This window comes from Botrytis deweyae, assembly GCF_014898535.1.
Source record: "Botrytis deweyae strain B1 chromosome Unknown BDEW_044, whole genome shotgun sequence".
NCBI classification, from domain to species: domain Eukaryota; kingdom Fungi; phylum Ascomycota; class Leotiomycetes; order Helotiales; family Sclerotiniaceae; genus Botrytis; species Botrytis deweyae.
The window spans coordinates 40826-59403 of NW_024066251.1; the positions used below are offsets into that span (position 1 = coordinate 40826).

Sequence of the window (18578 nt, forward strand, 5' to 3'; positions counted from 1 at the left end):
CTATGAGAGCCAAGAGCCGGTAGCCAGGAACCAAAAGACAGGTCTGAACAAATTCAGCCAGGTAGCCCAATCAGCATCCCTCATCCATCAACCGAATTCACCCCCAACTAATCAACTCCATTCTCTCAAATCCCTCTCTCACGTTCTGATCCACTCAGCTATGTAGGTAATCACAAATTAGCCGGGTAGTGTACTTATTCCCCAACTCCGAAGCCCATCGCATTTGCATAGTTCACCTAGCATTTTTGATTAACACAAAAGGGCATTGTAAATCAAAAACCCACAAGGGAAACAAAAAAAGAAGCAAGAGCTAGAAGTCAGAAAGGCAGAAAAAGAATGAAAAGTAAAATGAGATATAAAAAAAAAAGAGTGAAGAAAGAAAAAAGTTCCCAATCGTAACACATTGACTTTATTACATAAACTCCAAACCAAACCCTTTGAACCCCATAATGGCACTCCAGTGATTCCATATATCTTTGGAGAAAACTATTCCCATCCCCGCACCTTTGATATATTCCCAATTCCCAATTCCTATCAACGAAGGTGTGCTGTTGTATATTGGTATTTTCACCATGGCATCCCCAAGAACCTTATTCATCCTTATAATAAGATTAGGTAATTCGAAGGCGCTATTCCAGTGTCTCCGTTTTCTTTCTTGGCTTGCCACCATCTCCCACTTACGTCTGAGACTTCTAATATTTCGTGTTTGGCGAAACTAATCTCGTTTGCATCATCTGGATTGGCATCGTAAGAGTAAATGGCCTTTGCTCGATATGGGTATTCTGTAGGTTGGATGACTTCTCCTGGTGTAGGTTCTGAACCCATTCCACCATTTGGACCAAGATTGCTGGCTCCAAATCTTGGTTGTGATGAGTTGCGCTCGGCTCCTGCGGCACCTCCTGGGAATCCTGCTACTGGTGAAGATGTTTCGAAACCACCTAATTGCGCTGATGTATACATTTGGGGTGGGACATTTGAAGAGATTGAAGTATCCGGTCGACCAACCCCATAACCATTTCCATAAGCAGTCGACATTCCTCTTCCTGATGATACTCTGTGGTCTTTATGAAGTGCGAACGAGTCAAGGTATGCTCGAGGTACCGCTGAAGGTGTTGATCCAAAGTAGAACATCCAAATAATCTAGATTCAACATTAGTAAGGGATCTAGACCGTTCAGACCAAACAATCTTACCGCAACCATAGAGAGAAGGATGTGTCCGGCAGCGGCTGCTTCTTTTGCTCCATTGGAAGAATAAATTAATGAATTAACAGATGAACTTGTTAACACGAGACCGGTAGCCAAGAAACCCACGATAGCAACATGATAGGTTTGAGTTGTATCCGATGCTATCACGACAAATATACCTAGAATGCAACACAGCATATATGCAATCGTAAACCATGAATAATTTGGAAATCCGTCATTAGATGCGTGTGATGCAGTCGCTAATATCGATCCAATGAAAGCAATGAACCATGCAAGCTATCAATCGTTCATGTCAGTAACCATTGCATGTAGAGAATGAGGCGCAGTAGATATCCACGACTTCCAAATAACATACCATGGCAATCGAGATGGTCGCCAGCGCGAATGGGTCTCCTAGAATATTATCCATACTCATTCCACGCATTCCCGCTGTCCTCCGACCTTTATAATCCGATTGATTCATTGTGCGTGGTGGAGGCGAGGTTAATGTTTTGTTGGGTCTAAGTAAGATCTACAAGATCGAGAGAGGGAGAGGGTTGTTGTTATTGTTGAACTTAATTATTATTGTCGACTCAGGTATTATCGTCGCAAATAAGAGCATTCGATTCAATCGAACGAATTGTAAATCGAGGATGAAGAAAATCGAGGAAAGAAGTAAATCCAATATTGAAGAGGTTCGTAGAATAGATTGGCGGGTGGTTGAAGTGATGTTTCAGCTGCAGTGACTGAATTAAGGAATCTACTTCAATAGATTGAAGCAAGCAAATGGCCAAAATCCCGATGAATCAATTCAACGCAACGCTCGTTATTTGGGGTATCGTAATTGTGAAAGCTAACCACAGCCCAGCAGTAGCAGCGACCTTGATTTTTTGTTGAAAATAAAAAACAATATCACGAGTATTGAGTGATAAAGTTGAAAGAGTGTGGTTGTGGTTGTGGTTGTGGTGTAAAATAAGATCCAAGGTAATATGTGTGTGTGTGTGTGGAGGGTTGTTGCGTGCGTGGTTTAGAAAAAGGGGATCGATGGGTGTGATGATACGCGCAATGGCACGAGAATGGAGGGAAAAAAGGTTAAAAAGGTTTAACAAGGTATATGAGTATGTCTGTACCTATATGTACCAGGGATGGGTTGAAGAGTGAACAATGTGTATGTATGAGTGTATGTAAGTGTACGGGATATGCAAGTTCCCAGATTGCTGTATGATGTGATGAATGGGGATGGATGGATGGATGGATGGATGAACCTTAATGAATAGAAAGGGAAATAATGAGTGGATGTGGCTAACGGGGAGGTTACAGAAAAGCGACCAGATCCGAGTAGGATTTGGGGTCAAGACTCAAGAGTGAATGAGTGGATGAGTGGATGAGTGGATGGATGAATGAATGAATAAATGAATGAATGGTGAGACGGATGCTCCTTTGGCGAGAGAGAGAGAAGAATGGTATGTATGGGGTAGGGCAGAGTGAAGAGTGAAGAGTGCAGGTGAAGTGTGTTTAGGCTGAATGAGAGTTGGTCTCGGAAATCCAAATGTATAAGATTGATTGGATGGATGTGATGATTGATTCAATGGCAATGGTAATGGGAATGGTAACGGTAATGGGATGGAGTTCCCAGATGAAAATAAACGAAAAACGGACAACGGAAAGCAGAGCAGAGCAGAGCAAAGAATCTAGAGTGTCTGGATCTAGCCAGAGGACTGGGTGTAGGTACTCGGTGCACTTGGTAATAAGAAATAGATACGATCATACGAATCAATGATTTAAATGATTATTAACCTTTTCCACCATCTTCCTAGTCCTCCGCAAGGAAGAATGGCATCTTATTATTATTTGCAAGGCTCGAGCAAGAAGCAAGGGAACCGATTCTTCGGTAGATTGGAGTGAGGCTTAGGATTTATGCTAGTCGCCTAGTTGATTCTCTATGCTGCATTCATTATGATATTCATTACTTGTATCTCGCACACCTCTACGATACCTCGACTTGGTCTCCTATTCCTCGATTGTTTTAAACATTTACCTATATCTATCACACCTATTCCTATACCTATCTAATATCCAACATCCAATCTCCAATATAACACAACATTTCATCATTATCCTCTCCCCTCCTCTCCTCCCTCCATCGTATCACATTCCCATAAGATTTGACCCCCCAAACCATCGCATCGTATTGGTTGAACAAGACGAAAAAACGATGGGGCCCTCTAGCACGACGCACGCTTTAGGGAAATTCTTTGCTTTAGTTTAGTGTGTCTAGGTCAAGACTCAACAACATCTTTTCCATCCTGGGCTGGCTTACACGTTTCTAGATTTGCAGGTCCGAGTTGTTTCAATCCCATGCTCGCTTCCGAGCTTCCTTAGCTTGCGATGTGTTTTTATTAGTCAGGTACCGAATATTGTGGTGTGGGAATTCATTTGGTTCCTGATATTTATCTGTTTAGTTTATACATATACATACCTCCATCTATACACATACCTCCATTTATATATATATACATCTCCTCAACCCCTCTCTAGAACAATAGGACAATAGAACATACAAACACAATCTCAATCCCTACAATATCACAAACCTGATCATTCAAATCCAATCGACATTATCAATAATCACTCATCAATCATTCTCCCTCTATAACCTCCATACATATTCCCTCAAATTAATAAACAATTCAGTACCTACCTACAACTAACTACTAACTACTAACTACTAAAGTAACCAGCTACCTCCCTAGTAGCTAGTAAATAAATAAAATTCATACTTTTCTCCCCCCTCCCAGGGTCTCCGATCCATTTTTTAATCTTTCATTTTTCATCACAAAAATTGAAAAAATCAATTCTAGACTTTAGGATCATCCATCCACACACGTTTCACATTTCAGGGGTCAAGTCCAAACCCTCACTCACGCACAAGGTTCTTTCTTCTTTTTCTCGCCAATTCTATTTTTTTGGGGGGGGGAGGGGGGGAATTCTTGAGTTCTGAGAAGGAGGAATATGGAGACTATGTAGGTACGCTCGGTACGATGCTCACTCCACTCTACTTTTGCTTGGTATTTCTTCTACTTTTATGAGTATTTTACGAGTATAATAAATTCATCTGTATGTGTGTATGTGAACGATACCTAATACTCTGTATATACCTAGATACTTCTATTTCATATCATATTATATCATTTCACATCATTTCACATCATACCACATCATCCCACATCAACCCACACAAAAACAACAAACAAATCACCATCTCCCATCTCCTCAGCACAGCCTTCCTCTGCACTCCGAGATTCCGCACCGCGACGGAGTCCACAGCACGCACAGCACACCTACCTGCACAACACGGACCTCCAGCTCGTGTGCTCGTGCTGGTTCCTGACAGCGGTGATGTGCAGTGCAGTGCAGTGCAGTGCAGTGCAGTGCTGTGCTGTGCAGTGTTAATAATAGGTTCCCTAGTCTCCTTACCCTTCTCTACGTACATACATACATACATACGTACTTGTCAGATACAGATACAAACCACATAAAGTCCAACCTTCAACCTCTAATCTCCAACCTCCCATCTCCCATCTCCCATCTCCCATCTCCCATCTCCCATCTCCCATCTCCCATCTCCCATCTCCCATCTCCCATCTCCCATCTCCCATCTCCCATATCCCATCTCCAACCTCCCAAGAAAAGGAAAGGAACTGTGCTTCCATACATAATTACCATTTAGTACATACATATTAATATGTACAAATTTAACACCAACACCAACACCCCATACCATAAATCAATCCCCCATTCTATCATACCTCATCCTCACACCACCAAGCCGCCATTAATTACTACAGAGTAGGTAGGTATTATTCCATTTCTCAAATACTATATCTGGGTATCTATTCTATTATAAGCAAATAAGCAAGCAAGCAAGCAAGCAAGCAAGAGCATATAATATAATAAATAGCCTATGTGTATATATACATATAAATATATACACACATATAAATACCTATACATACACATAAATACATCTTTCAATACACCAAATACCTACCTACCTACCAACCAACCCAGTAGACCTACCCATCCACCCAACAAACCATACCAAACCAAACCATGACATCGACCGATAGACCCCTTCTCACTCGAAGAAGAAGAAGAAGAAGAAGAAGAAGAAGAAGAAGAAGAAGAAGAAGAAGAAGAAGAAGTTTCAAGATCTTCCTCATCTCCTCATCTCCTCATCTTCCCTCATCTTCCCTCTTCAACAAGTAGATAACGATACACACATGATACATCCCACACCAAAACGAGCATCTACTTACTAGTCCACAGGTACCGATACTAGACTCCTACGATAGGTACTCTCGTACTCTCGTGCTATACCGGTACAGTACTTTGAACCGTTAGGAACCGTTAGGAACCGTTAGGAACCGTTAGGAACCGTTAGGAAACATGGATCGATCCGATCCGATCAAATACCTACCAGTATTTCTCAAGCTATTTCGTTATCTTGTTATTGATGTATTCTAGACAGAACAGAGTATTTAGATCTTGATCTTGATTTTGTATGGAATACTCGTATCTTTGCGAGTTTATCTATGATAGTATATTAATGAAGTATAAGTAGGTACTCATCTCATTACTTACTACTTACTATGTACTTACCACCCACCCACCAATAAAAAAAAGATCGATGTGAGAACTCCGAACGGCGAAGAAAAGATCTTCTGCTACTCGTACCTACCTACCAGTGAGCGCCTCCTCCCCCACATTTACCACAATGGCTCGTGCTGTGCTTGCCTTGCTATGTGATAATGCTTGGCCTCATCATCCTCATCATGCATGTATTTATTCAGACTCGTTGGCGCCATACAATATCATGACTGCTAAGATGACGATTCGTGATACTCTAACGTCACAGATTTGAATGGAAAAGTGTTCTCTAGATATTGGAACACGTTAAGAATGTACTCAACTACACGTGTGAATGCTGATTCCTAACTACACGGTTTCTTCGCCCCTAAGCTCGTGCAGCCTCTACCTTATCAACCATTTCCACCGATGATGGCTGTTCATCCCTTCGCAAGCGGCAACGGTAATACAACGATTACTAGAGACATATCTGACTGATACATGTGATAGCTGGTATGTCATAGCTCAGACCGTTAATATCTTTGTGGCCAATTTCTGAAACGCGGATCATACAACCTCCGTAGTCTTTCATTTCTCAGCTGTAGTATCATCTCCTTGTCCAAGATATTAGTACGTATCTCTCCGCAATTACTCAAACGCTGTTAGAACAGACTCATCATCACATCGAGATGTCGATGGTGCTCTGACCCAGAGACATTTCTCTTCCATCTCACTTCACTAACTTCACTATGACGTGTATTTCTTTGGTATGTTCCCACTGGGATGTCAAGCTTCTGAAAACGTGTTACCCTTGAGAAATGTGAATCTCACTCCTGAGCTATTCCATCATCCAATTGTTTCAACGTTGTGGCTCTTCGAACTTTTTGCTCTACATGTTGTACTCTTTCTTCCAACTCTGCCCAACTTTCACCTGTTCGCAATATATCAACAGTATACCAACGTTGAATTACCGCCGCGGTTCTTTGCCTCAACGCTGATAACTCCGCATTTTGTGCCATCTGGAGAGCTTCAATCTTCGCGATTCGAGGTTGTAACTCGATCAGTTGAGCGGACGATTCTGCTGATGGGATTGGCATGTCAAGAATAGAGGTTAATCGAGAAGCAGTAGATGGATATGCGCTGGCGGATGCTAACACGATAGATAAAATACTGGACGTATCGAGAGTGGTAGGTAGTATATCTGGGTCAATGGATTGAAAGAGGTCGGGATATTTGGCATCTAGAAGGTATTAGTGACTACTACTGAAGCGCCCCCATAAACTACGATAAACTCACGTAACTGCAATAAATCCTGAATGACCCTTGATTTCGAAGCAAGTCCATGTAGAATATGTTCTAAATCTGCAAGTCGTTCATACGCAGATATAGATACATCGGAGCTTGTGACAGATGTAGTGTCAATATGACCACACACAGCATGTTCTATCCTCCGTAGTCGGGCTTCTAATAGATCAATAGTTTCCGAGGCTGTCTTATCGAATGTGTTATCCATGGTGAAGGATTGAAATTGGATGTTTGGAACAATTGTAATTTAATGTTCCTCAATAATCTGGGGAAAGGAGAGGGCTGCCGCCAAAAATGTACAGCAAGGCTGATAAGGTTAGGAAGTTTAAGTCTAATCAGTGGCTTGGCTTGGCGTTCACTCGCAATCTTGAAGATTGCCGATTGATTCCGCTTCATCACTATTCTGACGGGGCACTTTTTTTATTATTGGTCCTCACTCATTACATGCGATTATCAATTAATTGCGCGACATCCACCTCCCTTGACGATTACATCAATCTATCCTCTGATCACAACTTCAGACGATATTCACAAAAAACTCACAGCCGTATGCAAACGGTTATGGTGGCGCTTAGAAAATTGTAGGATCAGGACAGCTCTTCGAAAGCTCCGCACAAGTACCTACGTCAATCATTCCCCATACTGGGCACGCTCTCACCGACACCTCAGAGGAGAACGACGAGAGAGGAACACAACTAAAACATGGCTTCATACTTGACTGTCGGCGGGCCAAGCGGCAGTAGCTCAGAATCGAACCGTGGTCCACGGTAAGCAGATCATTCTGGAGGAGAAGATGGGAAGAAGGATATCAACTGATGGTCGCGTGCAGAAGGAAATCAAGTCGAACAATTAAAGAACAGAACTTGCCTCATGGTCAAGCATCGTGGATCAGTAGCAATGTCAATCTCCTCAATACTAGTATGTTCTACCTCGATCTTTCGGGGGGTGATGCTAACATTGAACCTTCTAGTCGTTGGCGCTGGTACGCTTGCTATGCCCCTCGCAATGTCACATATGGGAATCCTACTCGGAACATTCGTTATAATATGGTCGGGCATGATGGCAGCTTTCGGGTTATATTTACAATCTCGATGTGCTAGATATCTTGATAGAGGAACGGCTTCTTTCTTCGCTTTATCACAAATTACCTACCCAAATGCAGCAGTCATTTTCGATGCGGCGATTGCCATCAAATGCTTTGGTGTGGGCGTTAGTTATTTGATCATTATTGGTGATCTGATGCCAGGAGTCGCGACTGGTTTCAGTCAGGGAGCAGAATCGATGCCCATTCTTATGGATCGAAAGTTTTGGATAACAGTTTTCATGTGAGTGTGGCATTCTACCTTGAATATGATTATACTGACTTGTCTCTAGGTTTGTTGTTATTCCCCTCTCATATTTAAGACGTTTAGATTCCTTGAAGTATACTAGTATCGTTGCTCTGGTTTCTATTGGATATCTTGTCATTCTCGTGGTATATCACTTTGTTAAAGGAGATACCATGGCAGAACGGGGTCCAATTAGAGGGGTTGAGTGGGCAGGAATAGTCCCAACTTTACAAAGTTTCCCCGTCATTGTCTTTGCTTATACTTGTCACCAAAATGTAAGTTGTGAACACCTAAGTTTTCCGTTGGTATACTGACAGTCATAGATGTTCTCTATTCTGAATGAGATCAAAGATAACTCGCCCAAGCGAACCACAGGTGTTGTTGCGGCAAGTATTGGAAGTGCTGCTTCGATATACGTTTTAGTCGCTATCACTGGATACCTATCTTTTGGTAACGCTGTGAAGGGAAACATTGTTGGGATGTGTAAGTACTCTACTAAAATTACAATTACATAAAACTAACAAGTATAGATATACCATCTACCGCTTCAACAATCGCTAAAGCAGCTATTGTCATTCTTGTCATGTTCTCCTATCCACTTCAAGTACATCCTTGTAGAGCATCAGTCGATGCAGTCTTGAAGTGGCGTCCAAACTCCTGGAAGAGAAGTCATTCACCTACTGGTTCGCCTGCACGCTCTGCTCCTTTACTCTCAGGTGGTCGTGTACGACCTGCCGCAAGGAATGATACTATTGGTGAAACACGATTTGCAATCATTACCACAATTATCATCGCTCTCAGCTATTTTACCGCAGTTACTGTATCGTCACTCGATAAAGTCCTCGCATATGTTGGAAGTACAGGAAGTACAAGTATTAGTTTCATTTTACCAGGATTATTTTATTACAAGATTTCTTCACCAGATTCGATCCACCACCAACGATTAGCAAAAGAAGATGACGAAACAGATTCCGATGAAGATGAGGAGGAAGGTCAAGGTTTACTTGGTCAATCCATCAAGAAGATTACTTGGCGTAAAACCATCTTACGAAAGCTTTCTTTGGCATTGGCCATTTATGGTCTTTGTGTATTGGTCATTTGTTTAACAACCAATCTATTCTTCACAGCCCAGGGGCATTGAAGTTGATTGATAGGGGAGATTCACCTCTGAAGTTTGTATCGCATTTTGAAATCATAAATTGGCAAGGCGCCGGGAGTTTATCATGGCATTTTGGAAACAGTATGGATCAAAAAAAGTCAAACATGGTGATGTTTAGTCATTCATTAATGCCATAATTTTTTGAGGACCTACTTGGATGTATATAGGATTTGGACATAAGGATTATATATAACGGCCTTTCGTCATAATACAAGATATCATTTTTTGATCAAATTTGAAACTGATTCAATGATGCAGATATAGGTATTTTATGTTATGTTATGTTATGTTATGTTATGTTATGTTATGTTATGTTATGTTATGTTATGTTATGTTATGTTATGTTATGTTATGTTATGTTATGTAATTTGATTTGATTTGCTTTTTTGTAATTCCTAACTCCTGCTTTATTTTATTTTATTTTATTTTATTTTGTTTTACAAATGAACGCTCAGTCCATGCGAGTCCGGTGTGATTTGATTCCATATTCTCACCACAATTCATCCATCATCCATTGATCGATCTATCGTTCATGGATATAAATAAACATTCGTCTCCTCGTTAAAATAAAGTCCCTTGAGTCCCTCCCTCCCTCGTAGCATTTTCGCACCCATTGTGGTATATGTGATGTGTAATGTGTAAGATGTGAATCGCGCCATACATCCTCCTTCCCTTTCCTTTCCTCATTGCATCACACTTCTCTGTTTATCGTTTTATCATAGCATAGCAGAGAGAGAGAGAGAGAGATAGATATAGACTCGTCCGTCCCTTCGAATTTTAATTCTAATTCTAATTGCGCTTGAGATGTATGGTTTTGGGTTTGATTTTGCTTTGTCCTGCGAGTTTGTCGTTTGTCGTTTACTTTATCTTCTTTCTTGCTCGGGCTTTTTTAGAGGTGGAATTGGAATTGTATTTGTATTTTGAACGGTTATTCTTGATTGTGGAAAATAGATAGGGGGATGGATAGATAGATGAGGTTTTGGTGAGGTGCAGTAGTATGCATGCATGCAAATAGAGGGATGGGATATGGGATTCAAGCTAAGAATCGCTTTTGAGAATGGGTTTGTTGGACCTGGGGGGCGTGGGGGTTTTGGATTGGGGTGTGTATTGGGGTTCGAGGAGGCCGGCCTGGGGGAAGTGTGGTTGGTTAGTTATTGGGTTTTGAGGGGGGGAGGGAGATGGGGATGGGGGTTTGGGAGTTTCTTCTAATTCCCAATTCCCATCTTGTGATCCCTGATCTCAGGATATAGTATAGAAAGAGATGACATCCACACAAAATAAAAACAAAACATACCATACTCAACAATCTCCACGCCGTCTTCGACGGCTGCGCACCCACTCCCAACCAATACTTTGCGCGCAGCGTATCCAGACGAATGTCTTTGAATTTTTGTCCCTCGCCGTCCGCGGGCAGTTTGGGAATTGGATCGTAGGTGCCGAGGACTTCGAGCGGGAGGGAGTTGCGGGCTGAGCTGTGGGGGGCGTTAGTGGTGATGTTTGATGGGAGGGGGAAAATCTTACCGGGCTTGTGCTACGACGATGTTGTAGAAGGGCTCTCTTTTGCGGCCGAAGCGCGCGAGTCGGATGCGTACGACCATTTTGCTGTATAGAGAGAGGGGGTCTTGGTGAGGTAGGGAAATGGGAGAGAGGGGTAAATGGGGTGGTACGCGTAGATGGTGTGGATGTGATGTGATATGGATGGTATGGGAGATGTGAGATGTGAGATGGGGGAAATTATTTGCGATTCGGAGGTTCTTCGGGTAGCGGGATTTTTTTTGGGTGTGAGAGTGGAAGTGGCGGACATGGGGTGGAGGACAGGGGTGGGGAGTGGAAAGAGGAGAGGAGGGGTAGTGATGTAATTGTGCTTTGTTACGAATTGATGAGGTGGGTGAACTTTCTTTGCAGATGTCTATTCCTCCATCTTGGGTTATGAAAGTTGTTTGAAAAATTAAATAGAGGATTATTTATTGATTCATTTATCTTTTTTATTCTTTCGGGAAAAGTACGAGGTATATATTTATTTAACGGATCAGTTTGTCGTTCCATCGATTACTGAATATTCAGATTGTCGTTTCAAAATACTGATTATAATCGTGATTTCGTTTAGGTACCTCCAGTTAATCAATATCAAAATCAACTATCCGTCTGATGTATTAAACTACGCTATCAAATTACAGACTACAACTACAGATACAACTACAACTAAATATCTTACTCATACAATCACCATCCATCCACCCATCCATCCATCATGGCAGCCAAAGTATATCTCCCTACCCTCTCACCACAAACCTAACACAAATCTAACACCCCATAGTACCTCTCCGCCGCCAACGCCGCAGCTTTAGATAAAGATCTCATGTCTCTCGGAGCATTTTCTCTCGATCAATTGATGGAATTGGCAGGATTGAGTGTTTCGCAAGTGGGTATGTATGAATTACTGTTTTGTGCGGTTCGTGCTCGGGAGAGGGGTGATGTATGCTCGGGGTATTTTTATGAGGGTTTCTTGTGATTTGTGAGGAAATATAGCTACGTGAGAGGATAGTCAGGGAGAAAATAAGGGGAAGAGGATGGAGAGGCGAAGAAAATACAAAGGCATGGGGATATGTATTCATATTAGTGTATGAAGTATATCATCTCGAGACTCTGTTGCTTCGCCCATCTATCGTATTGGACCATTCAAATTCTCGTCGAAAGATGTATCTCCAAGTCAAATACGTCTTACCATCCCATTTCATTCATGCCATTACTCTCAACAAAACACAACACAACAAAACGACTAACCACAGCCCTTTTTGAATCAGTATATCAAGTTCATCCTCCCTCCAAAGGCCGAAGAATTCTCGTCGCATGCGGACCCGGAAACAACGGTACGTAAAATTAAATCCCATCTAAATCCAAATCCAAATCTACATCTACATCTCCCTATCCCTCTCCACCCAATTCCCATCGTTCAAAACATCAGAAAAACTAACGCCCCCAAAATCAGGAGGCGATGGTCTAGTAGCAGCTCGTCATCTCTGGCACTACGGTTACAAACCCACCATCTATTATCCCAAACAGGGAAAAAATGAACTCTATCAAGTATGAAATCCTCTTCTATATCTTTCTCTGCTCTCGCCTCTCGCCTCAATTTCTTCTTCCTATGTAATGTAGGACACATATATCTATCTACAGACTTATGATTTTTTTTAGCCGTGAGATATGAATATACTAATCCGTTGTAGCGACTCTCTACCCAGCTCCGTAACCTATCGATTCCGTTTACCGATGATTTTTCAGAAGCTCTGAAAGAATCTGATCACATCGTCGATGCTATATTCGGTATTTCTCCCCTCCCTCCTCTCTCCCCTCTTCTCCCCTTCCCCTCCCCACTAACCCTCTCCCTCTCCAGGCTTCTCCTTCTACGGCAGCATCCGCGACCCCTTCCCCTCCATAATCCGCGCTCTAGAAACCACTTCCCTCCCCATAACATCCATCGACGCGCCCTCATCCTGGGACATCGCCACTGGTCCTCCGTCTTCCGGTCCTGGCGCAAACTTCATGCCTCAGTATCTGATTAGTTTGACGGCGCCAAAACCTTTAGTCAGGTTTTTTAAGGGAAGACATTTTTTGGGTGGGAGGTATGATTTCTTCTTTCTTTCTTTCTTTTTTCTTTCTTTTTTCTTTCTTTTTCCTTCCTTTTTTCTTGCCCTTTGGTTGCTTTTGTTGGTTTGATTAGCTGGAGATATATATGTATACCTACGCCAGGGGATTGAGAAAGCTAACATCAATATCTAGATTCGTAACCCCAGAAATTTCTCAAAAATATAATCTTCAACTCCCTGAATACGAGGGGGTAGATCAAATTGTTGAGATGCCGGTTAAGGAGGAGGAGAAATTATGACGAATTACTAAAATATGACAGCACAATTAGGAGCACTAGTAGCAAAACTACAAATCTGACAAAATCCAATGTGTTTTTTGTTTGTTTATTCTTATATGCATTGTAAAATTCATCTACTAATCATAATATACATCAATTCATAAGGATCATCTCAAACGCATGATTTGACATGTGTGTTGAATCATTCTTCGTGCTGCGTGACACATGATTAGTCTGAAGATCCAACAAAAGGCAAGCGAAGATTCCAACATACCTCTTCGAATAGCACAAGCACAGTACCTGCTTTGCAGATATCCTATTCGCACGATTCATTAGCATATACCCCTTAAAATACTTCCCTGACCTCGAGATCAATAGAGACAGAACCCAAGAAAATCTACTCACCCCTTCCTTATGTACCAACTTAGCCACGACTCCCTTCTGTGGACTCCGAATCACCGTTTCCATCTTCATACTCTCAATCCTGCACATTCAACACGTTAGCATCATTTCACAAATTACCAATGAAAGGAAATACTCACACGACCAACGCCTGTCCCTCCTCCACCTCCTCTCCCTCTCCAACCTCATTTCTCAATACCTTACATGGCATCGGTGCCACCACACTATTTCTCACATCCTTCAATCCCAATGCTTTTTCATACCATCCCGGCGTGGCCAATTGTAATTGTATTTGTTTTCCCTGTTGGAAGAGTGTGATTTTATCATCTTGTCTGATCAATGTGCTTTCAATTCGAGTGTGGGGGAAGAAAGTTGAGATAGTAGGGGATTTTGGCTCGCTGACGATGTTTGCGTATGATTTTTCGACATTGGGTCCCTTTACTGTGATGTTGTATAAATTGCGGTCAGATTGGTCAATGGTTACATGGTAGATTTCCGGCTTTTCGCTTGATGGTTGAATGACAGGTTTTGTGAAACTGAATTCGCGTTGTACGTGAGAGTTGAAACCAACTGCCTCGCCATGAGGACCTTGGATCGATTTGGAACTCGCGGCAGAAAGTTCTTGGGACAAGATGCCAAGAGCAGCTTGGGCAAATGCTTCAGGCTCAATAGTCTCATTTATGAAGAGCTCATCATGATGTTTCTGTATGTATCCTGTCTCAACATCACCTCGAATGAATGCAGGACTTTTGCAAATCTTTTTGAGAAACTCAATATTGGTACTTAGGCCAACCACCTCATAATCTTGTAAAGCTGCGTGGAGTTTTCGTATGGCTACTTCTCTTGTCGGACCACTCACGATAAGCTTTGCAATCATACCATCGTAGTTTGATGAGACTGTATCTCCCTGAACAAAACCCGCATCTATTCGAACACTTTCCGATAGTTTAGGTGTTCGTAAATGGACAAGCTTTCCAGAATCAGGCATGAAATTTTGATCTGGGTTCTCTGCGTAAATTCGTGCCTCAAGGGCCCATCCACGTTCAGATATTCTTTGAGCTATCGTATCTTGATCAAGTGGTAATGGTTCCCCAGCTGCAACTTTGAATTGCCATGATACGAGATCTTCTCCAGTGATTTCTTCAGTCACGGGATGTTCGACCTGTAATCTAGTGTTCATTTCCATGAAGAAAAACTCATTAGTATCGTTGTCGAATATAACTGTAATTTCAGTTAGCTTTGAGACAAAAAAAATAAAAGGAATGTTTCTCACATTCTACTGTTCCAGCACCCTCATATCCCACAGCAAGTGCAGCAGCACGAGCTTTCTCCCAAAGATCCTGTCTAATGTTTTCCGCCAAGTTGGGTGCTGGCGCTTCTTCCAAAATCTTTTGATGGCGTCTTTGTAAACTACAATCTCTCTCGCCCAACGCAACAGCATGGCCATGTTTATCGGCAAAAACTTGTACCTCAATATGTCTTGGCGTAGCAATATATTTCTCAACCAGCATAACATCGTCACCAAAAGAATTTCTCCCTTCACTCTTCGCACTCTCCAGCTTCTCAAGGAATTCCCCTTCAGTCTGCGCAATACGCATACCCTTTCCACCACCGCCCTTCACAGCCTTTACCATAACTGGAAAGCCAATCTTCCTCGCCTCATTGAGTAGATGTTCAGGTTCTTGATTCTCCCCGTGATATCCGGGTATACAAGGTACACCCGCCTTGATCATAATATCCTTACTCCTAGATTTATTTCCCATAGCCTCAATAGCTTTCCAAGGTGGTCCAATAAACACCAACCCCTCCTCTACACACCGTTTCGCAAACGCCGAATTCTCACTCAAAAATCCATATCCCGGATGTAAAGCCTCACAACCTTGTTCCTTTGCCACAGATATAATTCGTTCACCATCAAGATACGCATTCGCAGCACCCAGATTCACCGCGAAAGGACTGGAGAGTGCGTGTTGTGAATTGGCGTCAGGATCCGTATAGATTGTTGTACATCGGACACCGAGATCCGAAGCTGTGCGTCCGACTCGTAGAGCAATTTCTCCACGATTAGCTATGAGGACGGAAGTAATGGGAGTGATTGCAGGAGCGGTGGCATATCGTCGGGAAAAGGAAGGGAGGAGAGCTCGAGCTAGAACTCGAGATCTGGTTGCTGAATGCATTTGAACATCAATTTCAAAGAGTAATCTCTAGATTCTATCAATTGTAGCTTGGGCTTTTGGGTTATGAAAGTTGAGATGGAAGGAAAAATTGCTGATTGTAAGAAGAAAATTATTTGTTTAATTCCTTAAGATTTATTTACGAAGTGACTTAATTTATTGAATTGATGGCCGACGGAAAGCGTTCTAATGCGGGGCTGAGCATCGGCCGAAATATATCTGGGGTAGCTGGAGAGGAAAACCAGCTAAACCCAAGCTAGAATCTCCATAAAAACTTTATCAAACTCGCGCCGTGCCGAGCGAAATCATCCTTTTCCTAACCTCACTCCGCAATAGTAGCTCAGCAACTAATAAACTTACTTATTACTCTAGGGGTAAAACGGATGTAGAGCGACAATGACTAACAAGTCTGGTCAGCTATATTGAAGTTTCAACCTAGCCAAGGAGTCACTTTGTCTTATTATTGTTTATTTCATCATAATACCTAGGTAACCTCCAAAGAAGAGCTATACTATCTATACCATTCCCCCTCTCATCTATCAAACACCACATCTGAGCCGCCTTGACGCAGTTGTTGGAATCACTATTCGGAAGAAACGGTAAATTGTTCGAGAAGCGCAGTCAATGCACTCATATCGGAGAGTGCAACTGGAAATTAACTTGATACCGGTGGATTTTTTGCCATTTTGTATGTATACTTGGTGAGAAAGAAATCAATTGGGTCGTATGGACTGCGGTAACTATATGTTGATCTATCATGACCTTATAGAATAATTTGTGGATAGCATGAATACTATAAAGTAAGTATTCAATTTCTCTGCCCATATGTAAATCTTTGGGGAGATTGAATGGACAAGGTGAAACGGTTTCTTTGCGTACGGGCATAGACTTGAACATGACTGAAAGAGCGCCTGTTATGCAAGTTCAATTGTTGTTTTGTTCCCTATTTCTATACCACATACACTCGCTCAAGATCCAAATAAAATGCTTCCATAATCCCAGTTCATCCCCCCGAGGGTATACCTCCCCAGCATCACTCACAAACCTATCCGAAAACCACATCATCCTCCCCCTCCAACCCATCCTCAAATCTAAACATCAAATCACTCCTCATTGTGTACTTAATCCCACCCACCACATCATCCCCACTATGCAACAATCTCCTATGTTGAAAAATCAACACCCTCCCCACCTTCGGATCAACATCCAACCTCTCCTTCATATCCTTCGAATGAAAGGTTGTAGCCCCTCCTCTGAGCATCTCCGAATCTTTGGGGAATTTAGGCGTGTTAGGATCTTTCTCGAGTTCTTGCGCTGAATCATTGAGATAAAGATGAATTGTAAAGAAAGAACGTTCGCTACCATCTGGATTTCCGTAGGCGCCATCGACATGTTCTTTATTTTTGCGTTAGACATACAGACCTTAATCTCCAGTAACAGGGAAGCGAATGGAAAAGATAAACAAACCTCTAAAGTACTGTCCAGAACCATATCTTAAAAATCTCATGCGCTCATTGATTCCTTGTTCAGTGCCCACCCATCTCTCACCACTCCGAAGTCCCAAACTAGCCAATCCTTCCCATTTCTTCCCCTCAAGTACTCCGATATCTTCTTTGATGCCCTTTCCTTGAAGAACTCTCTTCCAGAGACGCGACACCACCTCCTTCTCATCCCAGATAATTCGATCCGAATTCCTATATTCCGTAGAGAGGAATTCATATCCCACACCTGCATTTACCATTGCGGGAGTCCATCCATTATTTTCTGGTCCTTTGAGTCCATTCTCATTCTCATTCTCATTCACACCCTCATCCCCATCTCCATCTCCATCAACCCCATCACCGCCCCCACCCCCCACCAAATTCCCATGCGCCCCCTTACTCATCTCCGCCAACCGAATCAACTCCCCACACTCCTCTCTACTCAACACCCCATCCAGCACCACCGCATACGCACCCCTATACTCGCTCAACACCGTCTTCTCAAATTTAATTCTCTGAACCGTAATCTTCTCCTCCGGATTCTCCAGCGGGTGCAAAAAATCCTCCGGTATCTCAACCGGAAGAGATGTATAATTCGTCTTGACCACGTCGTAACCTCTTCTCCCACTTCCACTTTTCGCTTTCCGTTCCTTGATCGTTTCTTCTTTCGGGTTGCTGTTTTGGAAAGAGCCTGTAAGTCGCGAGGCTGTGCCTTTTAATTCAGAGAGAAAAGACATTGTGAGTTTAGTTGTGATATTTGCATGTACGATATATTTATTGTTGGTAAAGAGAGGCACCTTTTATAAATAGAGGTCAAGAAGGGTACAATGGTAAAGGTTATAATCGAAGTAGGTCAAGGAATTGGAAAGCACATAAGCTTTCCATAAGGCTATATTATGTTTTTGTGATGGCTGTAATCGAGTCATCCAGGAAGTTGTTGCCTACCAGTAGCATCCTACTATGAGAACACAGCCACCATCTATACAAGGCTTAGCGTCCCAAGGCTGACTCCATGCCCAAGCGACCCCTGTTAAGCGGGGATACATTGA

At 42.4% G+C, this 18578-nt stretch overlaps 7 protein-coding genes across 7 annotated transcripts; 2 read left to right on the forward strand and 5 right to left on the reverse strand.

Annotated features, from left to right (window-relative positions):
- Positions 1-600: 600 nt before the first annotated feature.
- Positions 601-1670, reverse strand: EAE98_011068 (uncharacterized protein; the record flags this gene model as incomplete). Its single annotated transcript, XM_038958690.1, has 3 exons — positions 601-1140; positions 1193-1483; positions 1563-1670. 3 exons carry the CDS (start codon positions 1668-1670, stop codon positions 601-603), a joined length of 939 nt encoding a protein of 312 aa, XP_038804881.1.
- A 4972-nt stretch (positions 1671-6642) lies between these two features.
- EAE98_011069 (uncharacterized protein) lies at positions 6643-7328 on the reverse strand (the record flags this gene model as incomplete). Its single annotated transcript, XM_038958691.1, has 2 exons — positions 6643-7055; positions 7112-7328. 2 exons carry the CDS (start codon positions 7326-7328, stop codon positions 6643-6645), a joined length of 630 nt encoding a protein of 209 aa, XP_038804882.1.
- Positions 7329-7822: 494 nt separating this feature from the next.
- EAE98_011070 (uncharacterized protein) lies at positions 7823-9589 on the forward strand (the record flags this gene model as incomplete). The annotated part of the gene is made up of 6 exons (XM_038958692.1): positions 7823-7887; positions 7950-8038; positions 8091-8445; positions 8495-8723; positions 8772-8931; positions 8979-9589. 6 exons carry the CDS (start codon positions 7823-7825, stop codon positions 9587-9589), a joined length of 1509 nt encoding a protein of 502 aa, XP_038804883.1.
- A 1056-nt stretch (positions 9590-10645) lies between these two features.
- Positions 10646-11205, reverse strand: EAE98_011071 (uncharacterized protein; the record flags this gene model as incomplete). Its single annotated transcript, XM_038958693.1, has 3 exons — positions 10646-10735; positions 10902-11079; positions 11129-11205. The coding sequence occupies 3 exons, from the start codon at positions 11203-11205 to the stop codon at positions 10646-10648; spliced, it is 345 nt and encodes a 114-aa protein (XP_038804884.1).
- Positions 11206-11532: 327 nt separating this feature from the next.
- On the forward strand, positions 11533-13551 carry EAE98_011072 (uncharacterized protein). The gene is made up of 8 exons (XM_038958694.1): positions 11533-11616; positions 11715-11870; positions 11925-12033; positions 12412-12477; positions 12597-12691; positions 12835-12931; positions 13002-13230; positions 13388-13551. Exons 2-8 carry the CDS (start codon positions 11859-11861, stop codon positions 13491-13493), a joined length of 714 nt encoding a protein of 237 aa, XP_038804885.1. The 5' UTR covers positions 11533-11616; positions 11715-11858; the 3' UTR covers positions 13494-13551.
- Positions 13552-13674: 123 nt separating this feature from the next.
- On the reverse strand, positions 13675-16051 carry EAE98_011073 (uncharacterized protein; the record flags this gene model as incomplete). Its single annotated transcript, XM_038958695.1, has 5 exons — positions 13675-13686; positions 13747-13788; positions 13878-13956; positions 14015-15095; positions 15148-16051. 5 exons carry the CDS (start codon positions 16049-16051, stop codon positions 13675-13677), a joined length of 2118 nt encoding a protein of 705 aa, XP_038804886.1.
- Positions 16052-17093: 1042 nt separating this feature from the next.
- EAE98_011074 (uncharacterized protein) lies at positions 17094-18266 on the reverse strand (the record flags this gene model as incomplete). Its single annotated transcript, XM_038958696.1, has 2 exons — positions 17094-17443; positions 17516-18266. The coding sequence occupies 2 exons, from the start codon at positions 18264-18266 to the stop codon at positions 17094-17096; spliced, it is 1101 nt and encodes a 366-aa protein (XP_038804887.1).
- Positions 18267-18578: the final 312 nt, after the last annotated feature.

What these genes read in the sequence shown, in the direction of transcription:
- EAE98_011072 (XM_038958694.1), top strand. An exon ending in ATGCGGACCCGGAAACAACG is followed by an intron (nt 12,478 to 12,596) that starts GTACGTAAAATT and finishes CCCCAAAATCAG; the next exon opens with GAGGCGATGGTCTAGTAGCA. An exon ending in GAAAAAATGAACTCTATCAA is followed by an intron (nt 12,692 to 12,834) that starts GTATGAAATCCT and finishes AATCCGTTGTAG; the next exon opens with CGACTCTCTACCCAGCTCCG.